Source organism: Camelina sativa, chromosome 11 (assembly GCF_030686135.1).
Source record: "Camelina sativa cultivar CO46 ecotype springtype chromosome 11, ASM3068613v1".
Taxonomy (NCBI): Eukaryota; Viridiplantae; Streptophyta; class Magnoliopsida; order Brassicales; family Brassicaceae; genus Camelina; species Camelina sativa.
In genome coordinates, this window is record NC_141890.1 from 30,638,862 (window position 1) to 30,654,322 (window position 15,461).

At 39.3% G+C, this 15,461-nt stretch overlaps 2 protein-coding genes and 1 long non-coding RNA gene across 10 annotated transcripts; all 3 read right to left on the bottom strand.

The window, feature by feature from the left end:
* Nucleotides 1-607: 607 nt before the first annotated feature.
* On the bottom strand, nucleotides 608-1,971 carry LOC147934635 (uncharacterized). Of its 6 annotated transcripts, none has more exons than XR_015572763.1 (4): nucleotides 1,564-1,971; nucleotides 1,180-1,360; nucleotides 1,039-1,093; nucleotides 608-934 (listed from the first exon to the last, which is right to left on the bottom strand). It is a non-coding gene; the product is annotated as an uncharacterized LOC147934635 (long non-coding RNA). The 6 variants fall into 6 exon arrangements; XR_015572761.1 differs by having other exon boundaries at nucleotides 1,004-1,093; nucleotides 1,180-1,464; nucleotides 1,564-1,957; XR_015572759.1 differs by having other exon boundaries at nucleotides 1,180-1,464; nucleotides 1,564-1,950.
* Nucleotides 1,972-2,060: 89 nt separating this feature from the next.
* Nucleotides 2,061-6,495, bottom strand: LOC104724485 (phytyl ester synthase 2, chloroplastic-like). 3 transcript variants are annotated; one of them, XM_087475803.1, is made up of 13 exons: nucleotides 5,982-6,495; nucleotides 5,817-5,868; nucleotides 5,563-5,618; nucleotides 5,319-5,477; nucleotides 4,963-5,067; nucleotides 4,677-4,783; nucleotides 4,404-4,525; nucleotides 4,167-4,272; nucleotides 3,901-4,031; nucleotides 3,389-3,758; nucleotides 3,171-3,284; nucleotides 2,823-2,908; nucleotides 2,061-2,722 (listed from the first exon to the last, which is right to left on the bottom strand). In XM_087475803.1, exons 1-13 carry the CDS (start codon nucleotides 6,334-6,336, stop codon nucleotides 2,413-2,415), a joined length of 2,073 nt encoding a protein of 690 aa, XP_087331929.1. In that variant the 5' UTR covers nucleotides 6,337-6,495; the 3' UTR covers nucleotides 2,061-2,412. The 3 variants fall into 3 exon arrangements, 2 of the variants coding, with proteins under 2 accessions (XP_087331929.1, XP_087331931.1); XM_087475805.1 differs by having other exon boundaries at nucleotides 5,817-5,885; nucleotides 5,982-6,355; XR_015572758.1 differs by having other exon boundaries at nucleotides 2,242-2,722; nucleotides 4,141-4,272; nucleotides 5,982-6,441.
* A 797-nt stretch (nucleotides 6,496-7,292) lies between these two features.
* LOC147934636 (GLABROUS1 enhancer-binding protein-like) lies at nucleotides 7,293-13,043 on the bottom strand. Its single transcript, XM_087472713.1, has 4 exons — nucleotides 12,834-13,043; nucleotides 12,450-12,740; nucleotides 12,325-12,378; nucleotides 7,293-7,544 (listed from the first exon to the last, which is right to left on the bottom strand). The coding sequence occupies exons 1-4, from the start codon at nucleotides 13,041-13,043 to the stop codon at nucleotides 7,293-7,295; spliced, it is 807 nt and encodes a 268-aa protein (XP_087328839.1).
* Nucleotides 13,044-15,461: the final 2,418 nt, after the last annotated feature.

Sequence of the window (15,461 nt, forward strand, 5' to 3'; positions counted from 1 at the left end):
AACTAGACTTATTTTGAAGTCAACTATTGGAGTTCTGTCTGAAATCTGTAAAATTGAAAAAATATTTAATGAAATTAAACCATCCTCGTATGTTTTTCTATTTTATTATGAACAATAATTATTTAGCGTACAAATACAAACTCAGTATTTGACTATTTTCTCGTGACACTTGAGCTTCAAATTTTGAATAGAAAAGCAGGCTCTATACAATCATTTATTTTCTTTTGTGTGTGATATAAAATCATATAGTATGCAAGTGGATGGATTTAAAAAATCATTAGATTCCGCCGAATCAATGGCAATGAGACCAAAGATTATGTACTAGTGTGGTGGGGTGCGAGTTCATCGATAACATTAACAAATAGAGCACATCCACACACAAAGATTATTTAATAATTGTTACTACTTTATTTCGTTACAACCACTGCATCTGCGTATAATACGTGTTAAAAATCAGAGTGTTGCAAGCATCTCTATCCATGTTGTTTAGTTGTATGATTCTATTTGTCTACCTTATGCATCACGATAAGGGTTTTTCTGGCTATTTCAACTTATTGTTGGTTAAGCATCTATTTTCAGTTTAACAAAAAAAAAAAAAATCAGAGTGTTGATAAATGTATCTGCAATTGACATGATTGTTCACATCTTGCATAAACTGCAAGTGACACGATTTACAAAAATTCCTTGAACTCACAATGTGTAAAACTCAAATACGGCTTTGCCACTTTGGCGTCGTCTTTCTTAATTTGCATCATTCACTATGAGAACCGAATGTTTAGTTACCAAATTAAAACCCAGTTAAGAATGAAAAAAATTACAAAAGCTTGGAAAAAGAGATACGTCTCTCAAATTCATATCTTCAAACTTTTTCTACGACAAATTCATAGTGGACTTCTGATCTTTGTAACTTCTTCTGCAATGGTGTCATACCGTTCTGCATAAAACCCAGAACCAAATCAGACCAAGCTGTTGTCACATTAGAAAAGGGACGAAAGACAATTACAGAGAGTATGCAGGCTTTGGCGTTAACAAAAGTACTTGCAGCTCGTGACTGGTTCTACTAAGCTAATAAACTTGAAGCTTTGAAGATATGCTGCAAAGATAAATCGACAAAATACCTCAACCTCAATTAAATTTGTTATTTTGAATATTTAATCATTAAATCAAAATCTCACATACCTTTTAAATCAAAATGAACACTGACGGAGAAGTGTTATCTAATAATACGCTCACTGAAACAATGACTTTTGTGTTCCCAAACTCAGCATAACCAGAACCAGAAGCAGAGCTCACAACACCAGTTTGAAGTACTTAAAAAAAAATCCATTTTTTCCCACAAAACTTCAAGGTACCTCGCCTTCTTCCTCGTCCAAGCCAATTAAACGACCAATCACATGAACCAAAATCAGATTCAAAAAAGTTGAAGAAAAGTGAGAATCGTATACCATTGAGCAAAGAGACCTACTACAAGTGTGGAACGGAAATGTCAATGTTCAGATCTGGAAGTTGAAAAGGCAAATAGAAATTAGATTTACAGATTGTTCTTAAAAACATCTCATTTACCTTCTAGATCGATCTTAGAAACGAAACACAAATCGAAGAAGCAAGAACATAAATGATTTGAAGAACTGCGAGAATCAGATCTGAAGAAGTGGAGACGACAATGACTAGATCTGAAGGAGGATTCTTATGCCGGATAATAGAACGAGAGGTAGTGGGAAAGAGAGGAAGCTTGACTAGGTTTCTGGATATAGAAATAGTTGGAAGAAAATTGAGCAGCTTACGGAAGAAGAAGAAGAAAGGTGATTATGATGATGATTTGATGAGAGACAGATTTTTTCAGTTTCGGAATCTCTTAGCTTGTCACTTCTCTCTTAACTTGTTTGTCCTCGTCGTTTTTAGCTCGTCTAGTTGAGTCTTGTGGTCCGACTTGTACGTGTCTCGGCACAGATTTATAAAGAGACCTTCTATATATTTTCCACCGAATAAAATCTCTAATTGTAACCGATTTGGACATCAACAATTTGGCGCGCCAATTCTAAGTTTCTTACTTCATTAGCTTTTGTTAGAAGAAAATAAAAGAACGTTGTACATATAAAATAGAGAGTAATCATCTATCCCTGATTTACATAGCCATACCAAGTAGGTTTCACTTTCAGTAATGGCCGACTCACTCTGCAGAGAACACTACTGTTACTGTCTCGAACCTCTCTCGGTTTATAAAAATTAACACAAATATAATTCTCGATAAAAAAAAAAACTCCCGACTCGCTCACTTCCACATTAACTAACAGCCATACACACTTTCAAAGTTCAATAACATACCCAAATTTACGAGTTTTTATTTTTTTATCACACAGCTAAATCAGGTACCCTGTAAATAGAACTACAACACAAAATTAGTAACTAAATTTAATGATCTCGTAGATCAAAGGTTGGGATTTGGGAAGAGAAACCATGAAGGAGGTAATAGAGCGACCTCGGCAAAATGTTTCTGTAAGGATCAGTTTCTCTTTTGATCTTCAAATAGGTCATACATTTTTCTACCTCAGACTTGACCTGCAAGTAAACCTCCTGAGCTATCTCTTTATCACTTAGCTCTTTCTCTCTACCTTCTGTTTCTATTGGTTTCCCAAAGTATACATAAAACCGTCCCGGAATCTTGGGAACTATCCCAGGCACATGCAAATCTTGTTTTCCCAGTTCACCTTCTTCATCGTTCCTAACCATATAGTATAATCATCACTAGATTCAGAATCAACTGTTATATGATTAAGGTTCATCTGTTAATTATTTCTAACATAGTCGATAAAAAAACATACCTCAAGTTAACAGAGTCTTGTGTTATCTCTCCTATAAGATTCTTCAAGAAAGGGATCTTCAATTGATCATTGTAATCTAAAACCATCTGAGAATCATTTCGTTGTACAGAGGAGAGTTAGTCCAAACCCGATTGAAACAAAAGGAGTTTCAAGAGTATATGAAAACTAGAACGGAAAAGGGATTTTGCATTCTTAAACTAGTTTTAAGAAAGCGTTTTGATCATTGTAATCCATTGCCATCGGTGAATTCTTCCATAGCTCAAAGAAGTTACTCAAAAACCGAATGAAACAAAAAAATGAGTTTAAGAATGCAGGTGTTGAGTCTAGAACGGAAAAGAGATTTCTTACTTCGAAAAGATCATCTTCTCCAACAACTCCAAAAGGAATGATTTTTGCTCCAAATTTAGATGCGATCCTTACAAACTCGGAGTGTTCTGGCCAAAACAACTTGTATTCTTCACCCTGTAAAATGTGTCTTTAGATATAAAAGCCTCAAAAAAAAAAAAGATACAGTAGAAAGCCTCAAAAATTTATAATGAAGGCAAATATGGAAAATACATCATCACCTTTCTGTGCAAAGCTTCGCGGACACCACCAGGATACAAAGCCACATGAGCGTTTGAACGAAGTAGTTTGTAGAAATTCATACCCGAGACAGGAACTGCGCCTATTATCCTAAATAAGTCGTACAACTGCATATCAGGGAGTTTTGAGCCTTTTTTTTTGGTAAACATCAATGGATGTGCCAGTCCTCGCAACAGAATGTTCCTTTCTTTCAAGAACTGAAGTGCTATTGCATGCAACTCCATACCAAGCAACATGTGATTTCCAACATATAGAACCGGTCCCTCTGAAGGTAGTCCTGCAAGTGATCTTACTACTGCACCATTGTTTAGAGTTGAGAGAAAGACTGGAGAGGTAACAGCAGTTACCAATCTGGACCAGAGAAATTAAAAAAAGAATACTACTTCAGTATGTGCTAAGTAGCTAGTACTATCTAAAATATTTTCACTAGATCTAAGTCGCAGATTAGTTTGACACAGCAATTAGAGTTGATATGATAAGTGAGTCATTTTACCTTTGGGATTCTTCATACTCTTTGAACTCAAATGGGGTAGGCAGAATGTAATCTGAAATGTAATCAAGTGACTTCCCACGGCGATAATAATATGCACGCTTGATGATACTCACCAGATCTACGCCATCCTCCTGACATGACATAATATACATCAATCGAGCTGTATGTTATTAAAGCAAACATAATCTGAAAGTTTTCTTGGCTCTAGAATTTCTTGTGAATTAATTAAATAGGACTTACTGACATCAGGAGAAAGAGCTCCTTACCAAGAGGAGGAACTGTCCATTATTCTCAAACTCACGAACTTCACATCTTGCCAATGCGCGGAGTCTCTCAATGTCTTCCTTGTTCACTAACCATTGATCACGTCCACTGCAAATAACACAAGCTTATTAAAGCTACAACTCAGCTTCCAATTAACTAAGTTCATTACAAACAAACAGATCACTGGAACTTCCACTTATATTCAGTAACGAAATAGATTAGTTTACTAGTGTATGAACCTCAGAAGTATCAGTGTTTGGGCGTTGACTGTGTCCATCTGCGAATTAGCACACGCTGAAGCAGACTTAAGCAATTGAAGCTTCCACAGAAGTGTGTCCTTGGGAAAGATTCTCACCAGAGTCTGTAAATTATTTGCTTTCGTGAGTTTATCTCCTGACATGTAGCGAATGACTATGGAAAGTAAAAGCGAAACAACAAGAATGATAGATGGATATTTTTTGTCTTGCAGATCACAGAGTTTAACTGGTAATTTGCTAAAAATAGAGTCTTACAGGCAGGTTAGATGAAGTTGCAAATAATTCTCCTAATAGCCCTCTAGCCATCTGCGCGGCATCAGTTTCATTGAGCATGGTCTCGAACATTTCTGTCAACGGAGAACCTACGTAAATAAAAGTTATAAAACACGGTTAGTCCTGACTTTGAAGCAAACCCTGACACTGAAAGTCTGAAACCCATCTTTGGGACAGAAATTTTGAAGGCTCAGTCTTTGCATCTAATTTGTTTTTGCTTAACACCGATAGATAGACGTGGAAGATATACAAAGGGTTGAAACTTGACCTTGGTTAAACCCAAAATTCTCTGCTATCAAGCTGGGAACTCCGTCAGGCAAAATTTCCAGGAAGCCCAATAAAGATTGCAAGATGAAGTTGTTGAAACGAGTGACTGCATCAAACAGAGTGTATTTATTAGCACAAGATAAGATGTATACACTCCATGAGATCTACCTACTCAAATTCCCCAAAGTAAAAAAGAGTAATAATGTTATGCTTTACCAACAAAGCTTATATCACAAAGTACTTCTCTGATCTTGCTACATTGTGGTTTCATAAATGTCCCGAAACATCTTAGGACTCAGACAAAACACAAAAAATGATCGCAATGATCCAGAAAAAAGATGAGTAGTCTTGTTTTACCTGGATTAGCCAGAATCAAGACAAGATCAATGTCAGGGTTACTGGCTGCAACAACTAGAGCAAGAGAAGCTCCAACAGATTCTCCAACAATATAAATGGGTCTATTTGGGAAACGGTAGTGCTCTGACCTAACTGTCTTCTCAATGAGCTTCACAAGATCTGCAAAAGCGAACAGTAAGTAAGAGTTTCACCCACATAAGAAGAATACGAAACACTAAAAATTAATTGCTGAAAGAAGAAGCACCTCGAGCAGGAGTACGATCACTGACTGGAAAGTGAAGGCACCATATGTCAAATATCCTATGCATGATCAACAAAACATAATAATGAGATCAGAAACAAAAAAAGGTATTCACTATAGATCTCTACTAGTCTCTTGAAATAGAAAATTTAAAACATTCATATCTTTCTTAAGTAACAGGAGCTGTGTGTGCAAACAAAGAAGAGCCTATCTAAGGCAAATAATAAATAAGATTGAAACAAACAAACAAGACTTACTCTCCAAGCCTCTTATGCTGGCGAATGAGCCCTAATCCAGTACCATCGATCCCTACAATTTTGGAAAAACTAGTTTTCACAATTTCGATAATCATCATCAACCCAATCAATCAGAAATCTCAGAAATCAATCAAACGAGAGCAACCGAAATCGAAAGAAACAGACCGGGTAAGTAGAGAAGAAGAGGCGATTCAGGAGCGCGTTTGCCACATTCCAACGGAGAGAACCACCGAGGCGGACCACCGTCTGATCCGACGAAATCTCCAGCTTCCACAAAAAAATCCGTCAAACTCTTCCTCTCCTCAGGCCGTGCTACTTCCGTGTACGAATACGGATTAACCGTCGCATTCAACTTACCACCGATTCCGAACCTCCGGATCGTAAGGCGATCATACGCGATGGGGTTTGATTTCCAGTAGCAAATATCGAGATTGTAAGCTCTAGTGGAAGCTGAGGAGAAGAAGAAGGTGGGAGAGATTTCATCAGTGATACGAACTGTAACCGTAGTAGTAATCGCCATTGACGATCAGAATTGAGAGAAAAAAAAAGTTTGATCGAAGGTCTTCTTCTTCTTTTTATCATTGTTTAGGTCGAACACGACAAGCTCGTGCACACGAGAAAAAAAAACAAGTTTGATTTTTTTTCAGTTTGAATAGTTTCAAATTCTCAATTTTGGCTCGGTTTAGATGGAGGAGGAACTTGCTTAAATTCAATTATTGTAGCTGGTTCGGTCTGATACAAATCGAATGGGTTGGTTTTACTTTTGGTTATCTAGTCAAAGATTCCATGGATCTTTCTTAATTATTCGAAGAATCTCTCATGGAATATGATTTTTCGAGAAAAGGGGTCTTTATTTGATCATTGTAATCAAAAATCTCCTCTAGCAAGTCAAGCGATATGAGACCATATTATATACAAAAGGTTGCAACATGAAGTTGTTGAAATGTGTGACTGCATCAAACAAGAGTGTATTATGAGCACAAGACCATATTCCATGAGATAGATTTACTCACTCACACAGATCTGCCCCCAATATAGCAGACACCATTAGACTTACACTTACCAAAAATAAGTCATAAGCCCTCCCTTTGTTCAAAGAGATGACTTAAACAGAACACAGAAAGTAACCTAAAAAACATCATAACATTCCAAAAGCAGAACTTGTTTTCCTTGTTGAGTTAAGCAAGCAGAAAAGCCAGATCAACTGAACCTCATTGTTGAACACTGTTCAACAAACATAGTCTATATTATGAGCACAAGATAAGATGCATAAATGAATTCCAAGAGATTTACTCACACAGATCCGCCCCCCAAAAAAAAAGGATTTTAATGGTTAACACAAGCCCGATACCATTACACTTACCATAAAGAAGTCATGAAGCCCTTTTCAAGAAGCTGTTCAAAAAGAGATGGCTTAATAAACACAACCTAATAACATTCCAAAAATAACATAACTTATATATTTTCCTTGTTCAGTTAAGGAGAGAATCCTGTGTTCACAAGCTTTGCATAGAAACTTTGTTTCTTGATACCCAATTGCATGTCCTCAGCAAGCAATGCCTTCCACTCGTCGGTTAGCTCTTTCCTTTGTGTATCTCCAAGGTTTTTCAAATTCCGAAGCAGCGATCTATGTTGATAGCTACCTAAACTCCTAAACGATGCAGCCATCTCAAGTGCCTCTTGCAGAACATTCAGATCCTCAGACTTGTCTTTCTCACCAACATCAGTCTAAAAGACTCTATGAGATATTAGGGAAAAACTTTACTTTGTTGAATAATATACAGTGTTGATTTATATTTGTCTTATATAGACACTATAGAACAATCTAGAACTGGTCAACAATGGTATAACTGTCATGGTGAGTCATCAGATAGGGATTGCAGAACGTTGAACCTATTGTCGTGAAGGACCGTTGTTCTCGTCGTCTTCTCTGTACGTTCTACACTCTGCTTTTGAGCTGGCATTGTGTTCTTCTTATCTAGAGTAGCTTTGGTTGTTGTTGGGCTTGTTGAGTCCATTGGACTTTCCACACTTGAGCCCACTTTGTTGCTTACACTCCCCCGCAAGCTTGGAGTGGGGGGAAGACACACGCCAAGGTTGGACCGTAAGTGAACGAAGGACTTCTTGGGCAAAGACTTTGTGAATACGTCTGCAAGTTGGTCTTCTGCATAGATGTGGTGTGTTTCGATGAGACCAAGTGCAACACGTTCCCTGATATAGTGGTAGTCTGTGTCGAAATGTTTGGTTCTGTTGTGGAGAGCTGGATTGGCTGTTAGATATACTGCAGAGAGATTGTCACAGTAGACCTGTGTAGGTTCATATTGTGAGATGCCAATGTCTCGAAGCAGTGATAAAATCCAAGTGATCTCCCTTGCTGTAGCTGTAAGCGTTCGATACTCTGCTTCTCTTGAGGAGTTTGACACCGTTGGTTGCCTTTTTGCCGACCAAGAGATGATGTTTATACCTAGAAGAACACATAAGCCACCAGTAGATCTTCTAGTCTGCTTACAGCCTGCATAATCACTATCACAATATGCAGATAGAGAGAAGTTTGTGTTCTTCTTGATTGGTAGCCCCATGTTAAGTGTTCCTTTTAGATACCTTAGTATTTGTTTGAGCAGACCAAAGTCAGAGTTGGTAGGTGAGTGCATTCTTTGACAAAGAAACTTGACTGCAAACTGTATATCTGGTCTTGTAATTGTCAAGTACTGCAGTTTTCCAGCAAGACTTTGAAAATAGGTTGGATCACTGAAAGGTTCAGAATTGCTCTTGTCTAGCTGTTTAGGAAGGGGGGTTGGCATAGAGTTGCAGTCACTCATAGCAGCTTGATGAAGAATGTCAGACGCATAGGCCGTCTGATGGAGAAAAAGCCCATCGGAGTATGACTCTATCTCTATACCCAAGAAGTATTTTGGGGGACCAAGGTCTTTCATTGAGAAGCGAGTGTTGAGAGCCTGCAATAGATCGTCGAGAAGAGCTTGATCACTGCCAGTAAGGAGGATGTCGTCAATGTATAGAAGCAGTACCAACATCTTATCATCCAGTCGACAAACAAATAGTGATGGGTCAGTAGTGCTGCAGTTGAATCCGTACTCCAGAAGAAAGTTGTTGAAGGTGTCAAACCAGGCTCTTGGAGCTTGCTTGAGTCCGTAGAGAGCTTTGGTGAGACGACAAACGTGATTTGGTCTGTTTTCATCAACAAATCCTGAAGGTTGATACATGTACACTGGTTCTTGTAGTTCACCGTGTAGGAACGCATTGGAGACATCTAGTTGCTTGATTGGCCAGTCTCTTGCTGTTGCTACATCAAGAACTAGTCTAATTGTTGTTGTTTGAACCACAGGACTGAATGTCTCTAGATAGTCAACACCTTCTTCCTGACCAAACCCCTTTGCAACAAGACGTGCCTTGAGCTTATCTACAATGCCATATGGATTAAGCTTGGTCTTGAACACCCATTTGGAGTCTAGTATGTTCATATCTTTTGTTGGAGGAACTAAGGACCATGTGCATAACAAGTTAATTCTTCTTACCTCTTCTAGTACAACTGCATTCTAACCAGGATGCTTCATTGCTGACACAATTGTTGTTGGTTCAGAAGTAGTAAACTTGGAGGCAATAAGTGCGTATCGGGTATTAGGCTTCTGAATTCCAGCCTTGGATCTTGTTGTCATAGAATGAGCGTTTGTGACATTGTTGATTGGATTCCCAGCTTGTTGAACCTCCACTACAGCCTCTTCTTCTTCGTTATCTATATCTTCTTCAGGAGTATTTTCTGCAGGAGCTGGTTCTGTAGTAGGTGGAGTCGGTTTTTGCAACAACTGAACCGGAGCAGGAGTTAGAGGAGGTGGATTTATCTGCATTTTTTGCCACGCCTGCAAGATGGGTGTATCATACTGAGGGATCAGTGATTGGTACTTGTTCTTGAATGGTAATTCATGTTCATCAAAGATGACATGCCGTGATATGTAGACTTTTCCTGTGGGAGGAAACGAGCAGCGATAGCCTTTGTATTGACTGTTTTATCCGAGGAAAACACATTGAAGAGAGCGTGGTTCAAATTTGTTGCTTGTGATGGGTCGAAGAAATGGGTAGCAAGCCAATCCGAACACACGAAGAGCTGAGTACTCTGGTTTTTGACCAAGTAAGACCTCATGAGGACTCAAATTCGCCAAAACAGAGGAAGGCAGCAGGTTAATGAGATGATTTGCGGTATTGAAGGCTTCAACCCAGAACTTTAACGATGTATGACAGTGAAATAGCATACACAAACCAAGCTCAACTAGATGTCGATGTTTCCTTTCTGCCAATCCGTTTTGCTTAGGGGTATGTGGACATGACAACTTGTGATGAATACCGCGCTCTTGTAAATGTTCTTTAAACTTTTTGCTAGTGAATTCTCCACCACCATCACTCTGAAACACTTTAATCTTGCTATTGAACTGATTTTCCACCAGCTTTTGAAAAGCAACAAACACTGAAAAGAAATCTGATTTGTTGCACAATGGATATAACCACGAGTATCTTGAGAAGTCATCAACAAAAACCACATAATATTTAAATCTTTGAGTGGATACAACTGGTGCAGGACCCCATAGATCACAATGGATTCGATCTAATGGGTGTAAAAATCGAGAATCAGAAACAAAAAAAGGAAGTCTTGTACTCTTTCCCATCTGGCAAGGCTCACAAATGGAAGTGGTGCTGCTCTTATTGAATTGAATAACCTTGTTGTGTTGAAGTTGTTGGAGAACTGCAGTGTTTGCATGTCCAAGTCTGTGATGCCACAATTCCTCTGTTGTAGCACACTGACGATTTGAGTAGAATGCTACAAACTCCTGATTCTCCAGCACAAAAAGTCCATTCTTACGAGGACCCTTTAACACCACTTTAAGTGTTGGTAAATCAATTATGCAGACCTTATCAGTATCAAAGTAAACTCCACAAGGATAGTCATCACACAATTTTGATACTGAGAGAATAGACTTTTGTATATCTGGACAGACCAAAACATCATTTAAAGGAATTGTACCTTTGGAAGAAGTGATGTTTGCAGAGCCAATATGAGTAATCGGAAGGAAGGTTCCATCTCCTACCATGATTGTATCCTTACCTTCGTAGTTTGTTGCAGATTGCAGAGCTTCAGGCGAGGGTGTCACATGCGCTGTTGCTCCAGAGTCTGGGTGCCATTCAGTGTTATCGGACACACGAAGAGCTGAGAAGGCTTAAGCCTCATCTTGGTCGTTGTTGTCGAAGCGGTTGTAGCACTTGAGTGCAGTGTGACCAGTACGACCGCAGATCTGACACACTCGACGCTGGCCAGAGGATGGAGAGTGAGACTGATGTTGAGTGAACCCTCGTCCTCTTGTAGAATAACCTCCCCTTCCTCTGTTTTGTCCAGAACCGCGACCACGACCTCTTGAAGCAAACTGAGGGTCGCAAGGATTCGTCTTCTCCGTGTTGAAGGCAAGGTAAGGAGTGACTGAAGTGGCATCTTCATAGGATTGGAGTTTGCAATCGAAGCTCTGGACTTCATTGACAACGTCATTGAACGTTGGAGCAGGAAGCTTTGTCAGAGAGCTTTCTATGACCGTGGCTATCGGATCATACTCTCTCCCAAGGCCATTAAGAAAACCGAATATCTTCATAGACTCATCAACAGGTTTTCCAATGGAGCTTAGGGAGTCACAAATGTTTTTGAACTCACCGTGGTAGGTAGAAAGAGACTTATCTTTCTTGAGGAGAAGCTGAAGGCTACAACGAAGAGAAAACTCTCGAGCAACACTGCCTTTGTTGAAGTTTTCTACAAGAGACAACCAGATCTCACGAGAGGTTTGCAGATTGTGAACATGACCAAGGACTTCTTCTGACAGAGTACCAAACAACCAAGACCGCACAAGCTGATCTGTGCAGAACCACGACTCATACTGAGGATTTGGGACCTCATTGGAGACTTCACCATTGACGACGAAGCGAGTCTGAGTTGGAGCATTGACGACTCCATTGACAAAGCCGATAAGCTTTTGACTGGACAAGAGGGACTCAAACTATGTCTTCCACAGAAGATAGTTGGTGTCATTCAGCTTGAGAGTGACAGAGCTGGTGACATGAACGTTGTCTGGAAACGGAAAAGTATTCGCCATTGTTTCACCTGTTAAGGTTTACAGTGGCTCTGATACCATAAAAGACTCTATGAGATATTAGGGAAAAACTTTACTTTGTTGAATAATATACAGTGTTGATTTACATTTATCTTATATAGACACTATAGAACAATCTAGAACTGGTCAACGATGGTATAGCTGTCATGGTGAGTCATCAGATAGGGATTGCAAAACATTGAACCTATTGTCGTGAAGGACCGTTGTTCTCGTCGTCTTCTCCGTACGCTCGACACTCTGCTTTTGAGCTGGCATTGTGTTCTGCTTATCTAGAGTAGCTTTGGTTGTTGTTGGGCTTGTTGAGTCCATTGGACTTTCCACACTTGAGCCCACTTTGTTGCTTACACAGTCCCGTTACTCACCTGAACCTGCTCCACACAAGGTAAACAAACAAACAAACACTCCTTAAAAACAAAACACGGAAGATTGGTCCATATTTAGAGAGATGGTCGAACACACACAAAAGACTCACCTTTCTTTGGTACATATACTTCTCATAAGAAGCAGTGTCGGTTTTGTTTCCACCCCATATGACCGTCGACAATTTAAAGATTTGTTTATCATCAGCATCAATAAAAGAAGGAATTTTTTCAGCACTAGATCTCGTCTGATAGTCTCTGAATCTCAACTTCATCTTTTCAATCTTATTTTGTAGCTGTCTCTTTGAGAAATCTGATTCCATGGAACCTCTAAGACGATCGTAAACCGCATTCCAGTCAGACATGTAGCTAGACTTGGTTTCCTTTTCATAGTCCACAATACCCTTTTATCCACCACAACAGAAACAAAAACAAAAAAGGTAACTACTTCATTAAGAAAACAGAGAAAAATAAAGAAAGCCATTGAAATTACAAACCTTGAAGATGAGGAGCTCTCCCGCTTTAGTCCAGTTCAGCTTCCAAGCACCAGAAGGAGAAGAAAAACAAAATGTTTTCGTCTTCAGCTGTCCGATTTCGTGGTCATCTTCATCCATCATCGGGGGAGGTTGGGGATTGTGTCGGATTACAAAGCAATCCGAGCTCGAGTCCTCGCTGGAATCACTTCTTTGACGATGATGTCGCTTCATCGGGTATAGTGATCAAAGATCAAAACTTTTCCAAAGGTTTTAGAAATTTGGGTGATTTTGGACAAACCCTAGTTCTAGTTCTTCTAATACTGAGAGTGTAAAGAAAGAGAGCAGTGATCCAGCAACAAGCAGCGTTGTGGGAGTGGAAGTTTCTAGAGTCCAAAAAACCGTAAATGACTAAAGTACCCTTTTCTCATATTTTTGCCGAATTTAAAATGCACCAAAGGAAAAATAAAGTCTAAGTTTTTTTTTTTTTTTTTTTTTTTTTTTGACAATCAAACCCATATATTAAGTTATTGGAGATGACTTTCTTCAAGAGAGAACCAATTAGGTTCCGACGAGCTTACATGGGAAAAACAGAAACCTAGTGCTCTTGCACATTTCGCAAGTTTATCAGCACGGAAATTATCCTCTCGAGGAATATATCTAATACTAAAGTTAGCAAATCTATCTGTGAAATGAATAAAATTCTTCAATTATGATGAAAAGGTCGGTCAAACTTCAATATTAGACGTCATCGTTAGGAGGTCTAAACAATCGGTAGCAAAGAGAGCAGTATCTAAGTTCAAGGCCAGAAGGCACTCCATAGCCCAAACAAGAGTGTCTAACTCTGCATGTAAGAGGGATAAGCTTCTACGCGAACCTTTAAGCCCCATATGCAAGAATCTAGCACCGAAAGAAGCAATCCAGCCGTGTCCACTCCTATCTACCTCTGCATGCCAAGATCCGTCTATAAAACATACAAGGCAATCTTGTGGGATTTGCGTAGGTATGCCTGCTTCTACTAACCCTGATGGTATGTCTCTATTGTTTGCTCTTCGCCAAACTTCTTCTTCTTGGATGGCTTTCTCCAGAATATCTTGCGGAGACTAGGATATATTTTCAAAAACTTTCTTGTTTCTTGCCTTCTAAATATACCACATCATCCAAGGGAACGTCCTCAAGTTTTGATCAATGGCACCAAAGTCTCTACCACGCCCATTTAGAAAATCGAGGTTGCTATATAGGGAAGATGAAGGGAACACCATAGGATGGGAAGAGATTGTCGATAAGGCCCATACTTGACGTGCTGGGGGGCATTCAAATAGCATATGATTTATAGTTTCCTCCTCCGCTCCACATCTAGGACAATCTTTAACTCTACCAATATGGCGATAATGCAGGCATTGGCATGTAGCCAAGCACCCAGTCACACATTGCCACACGAAATGCTTAAGCTTTCGTGATGTTTTTAACTTCCATGCTTGCGCCTTGAGTGTTGTAACACTTGGCTCCTGAAAAGGGAGGTCGCAAACAGGCGAGAGATAGCTCTCGCGGCTTCGTACCCAGACTTAACAGTATAATTCCCAGACTTTGTCAAGGTCCAAGAATAACCGTCCCTCGAGGCAATTAAGCTCGGTTTGATTCCCAAAATAAGGGTAATTTCTTTCGGGGGAAAAAGTTCCCGAAGACGCTCCAGTTTCCACCTTTTTGTATTGAAGTCGATCAAGGTGTTAACACATATCAAAGGATTTCTCTCAGTATTTAATCCTTGTGGTGGTCGCGCTAGAGTATCTGGGATCCACGGTTCAGTCCAGATGCATGTGCTGAACCCCGAACTTATGGTCTTACGGATTCCATACGAGAGAACATGTTTTGCCGCCAGCATGCTCCTCCAACCATATGAAGGTCGATTGGATACTTGTAACTCTAATGGGCTACAGTATCTAAAATATCTCCCATTGAGAACTCGACTAAGGAAGGAATCTGGATATCTCAGCAACCTCCATAGCTGCTTTGCCAAAAGAGCAAGATTAAATTCTTCTAGTGTTCGGAAGCCTAGCCCACCTTCAGAAAGTTGAGTACACATCTTCTCCCATGAGATCCAGTGTAGACCTCTACTATCTGCTCTATTGCTCCACCAAAAAATCAGCAATCGCACTAGTTAGTTTTGAACATATAGCTTTTGGTAGGAGAAATTAAGAACTCAGTCCCTTTCCTGTTATTACAATATTTAATCCAACAACATCCATAAAGTTGAACAGCATTTACAAAATCATCCCAAAGTTGTAACTCAATTTCCAAAATATGATCCAAAATAATCACAATGTAAACGTTCCAATTGTGATACCATCTGAGAATCATTCCAATTGTATGAAAAGGAGTTATCCGAAATCCGATATATAGTAACAAAAAGAGTTTTATGAATATATGCAGGTACCACCGAAGAAGAGATTTCACGCTATAAAGCTAGTTTTGAGAATGCACTGATCATTGTAATCAAAGAGCATCAGCAAATCATTCCAATTCCATTGCTGAAAAAAAAAAGTTTAAAGAATACATCCATATATATGAAAAATAATAGAAAAGATATTCTTGCTTACTTCACAGATATCATCTTCTCCAACAAGCCTAAAAGGAATGATTTTTTCTCCAAAT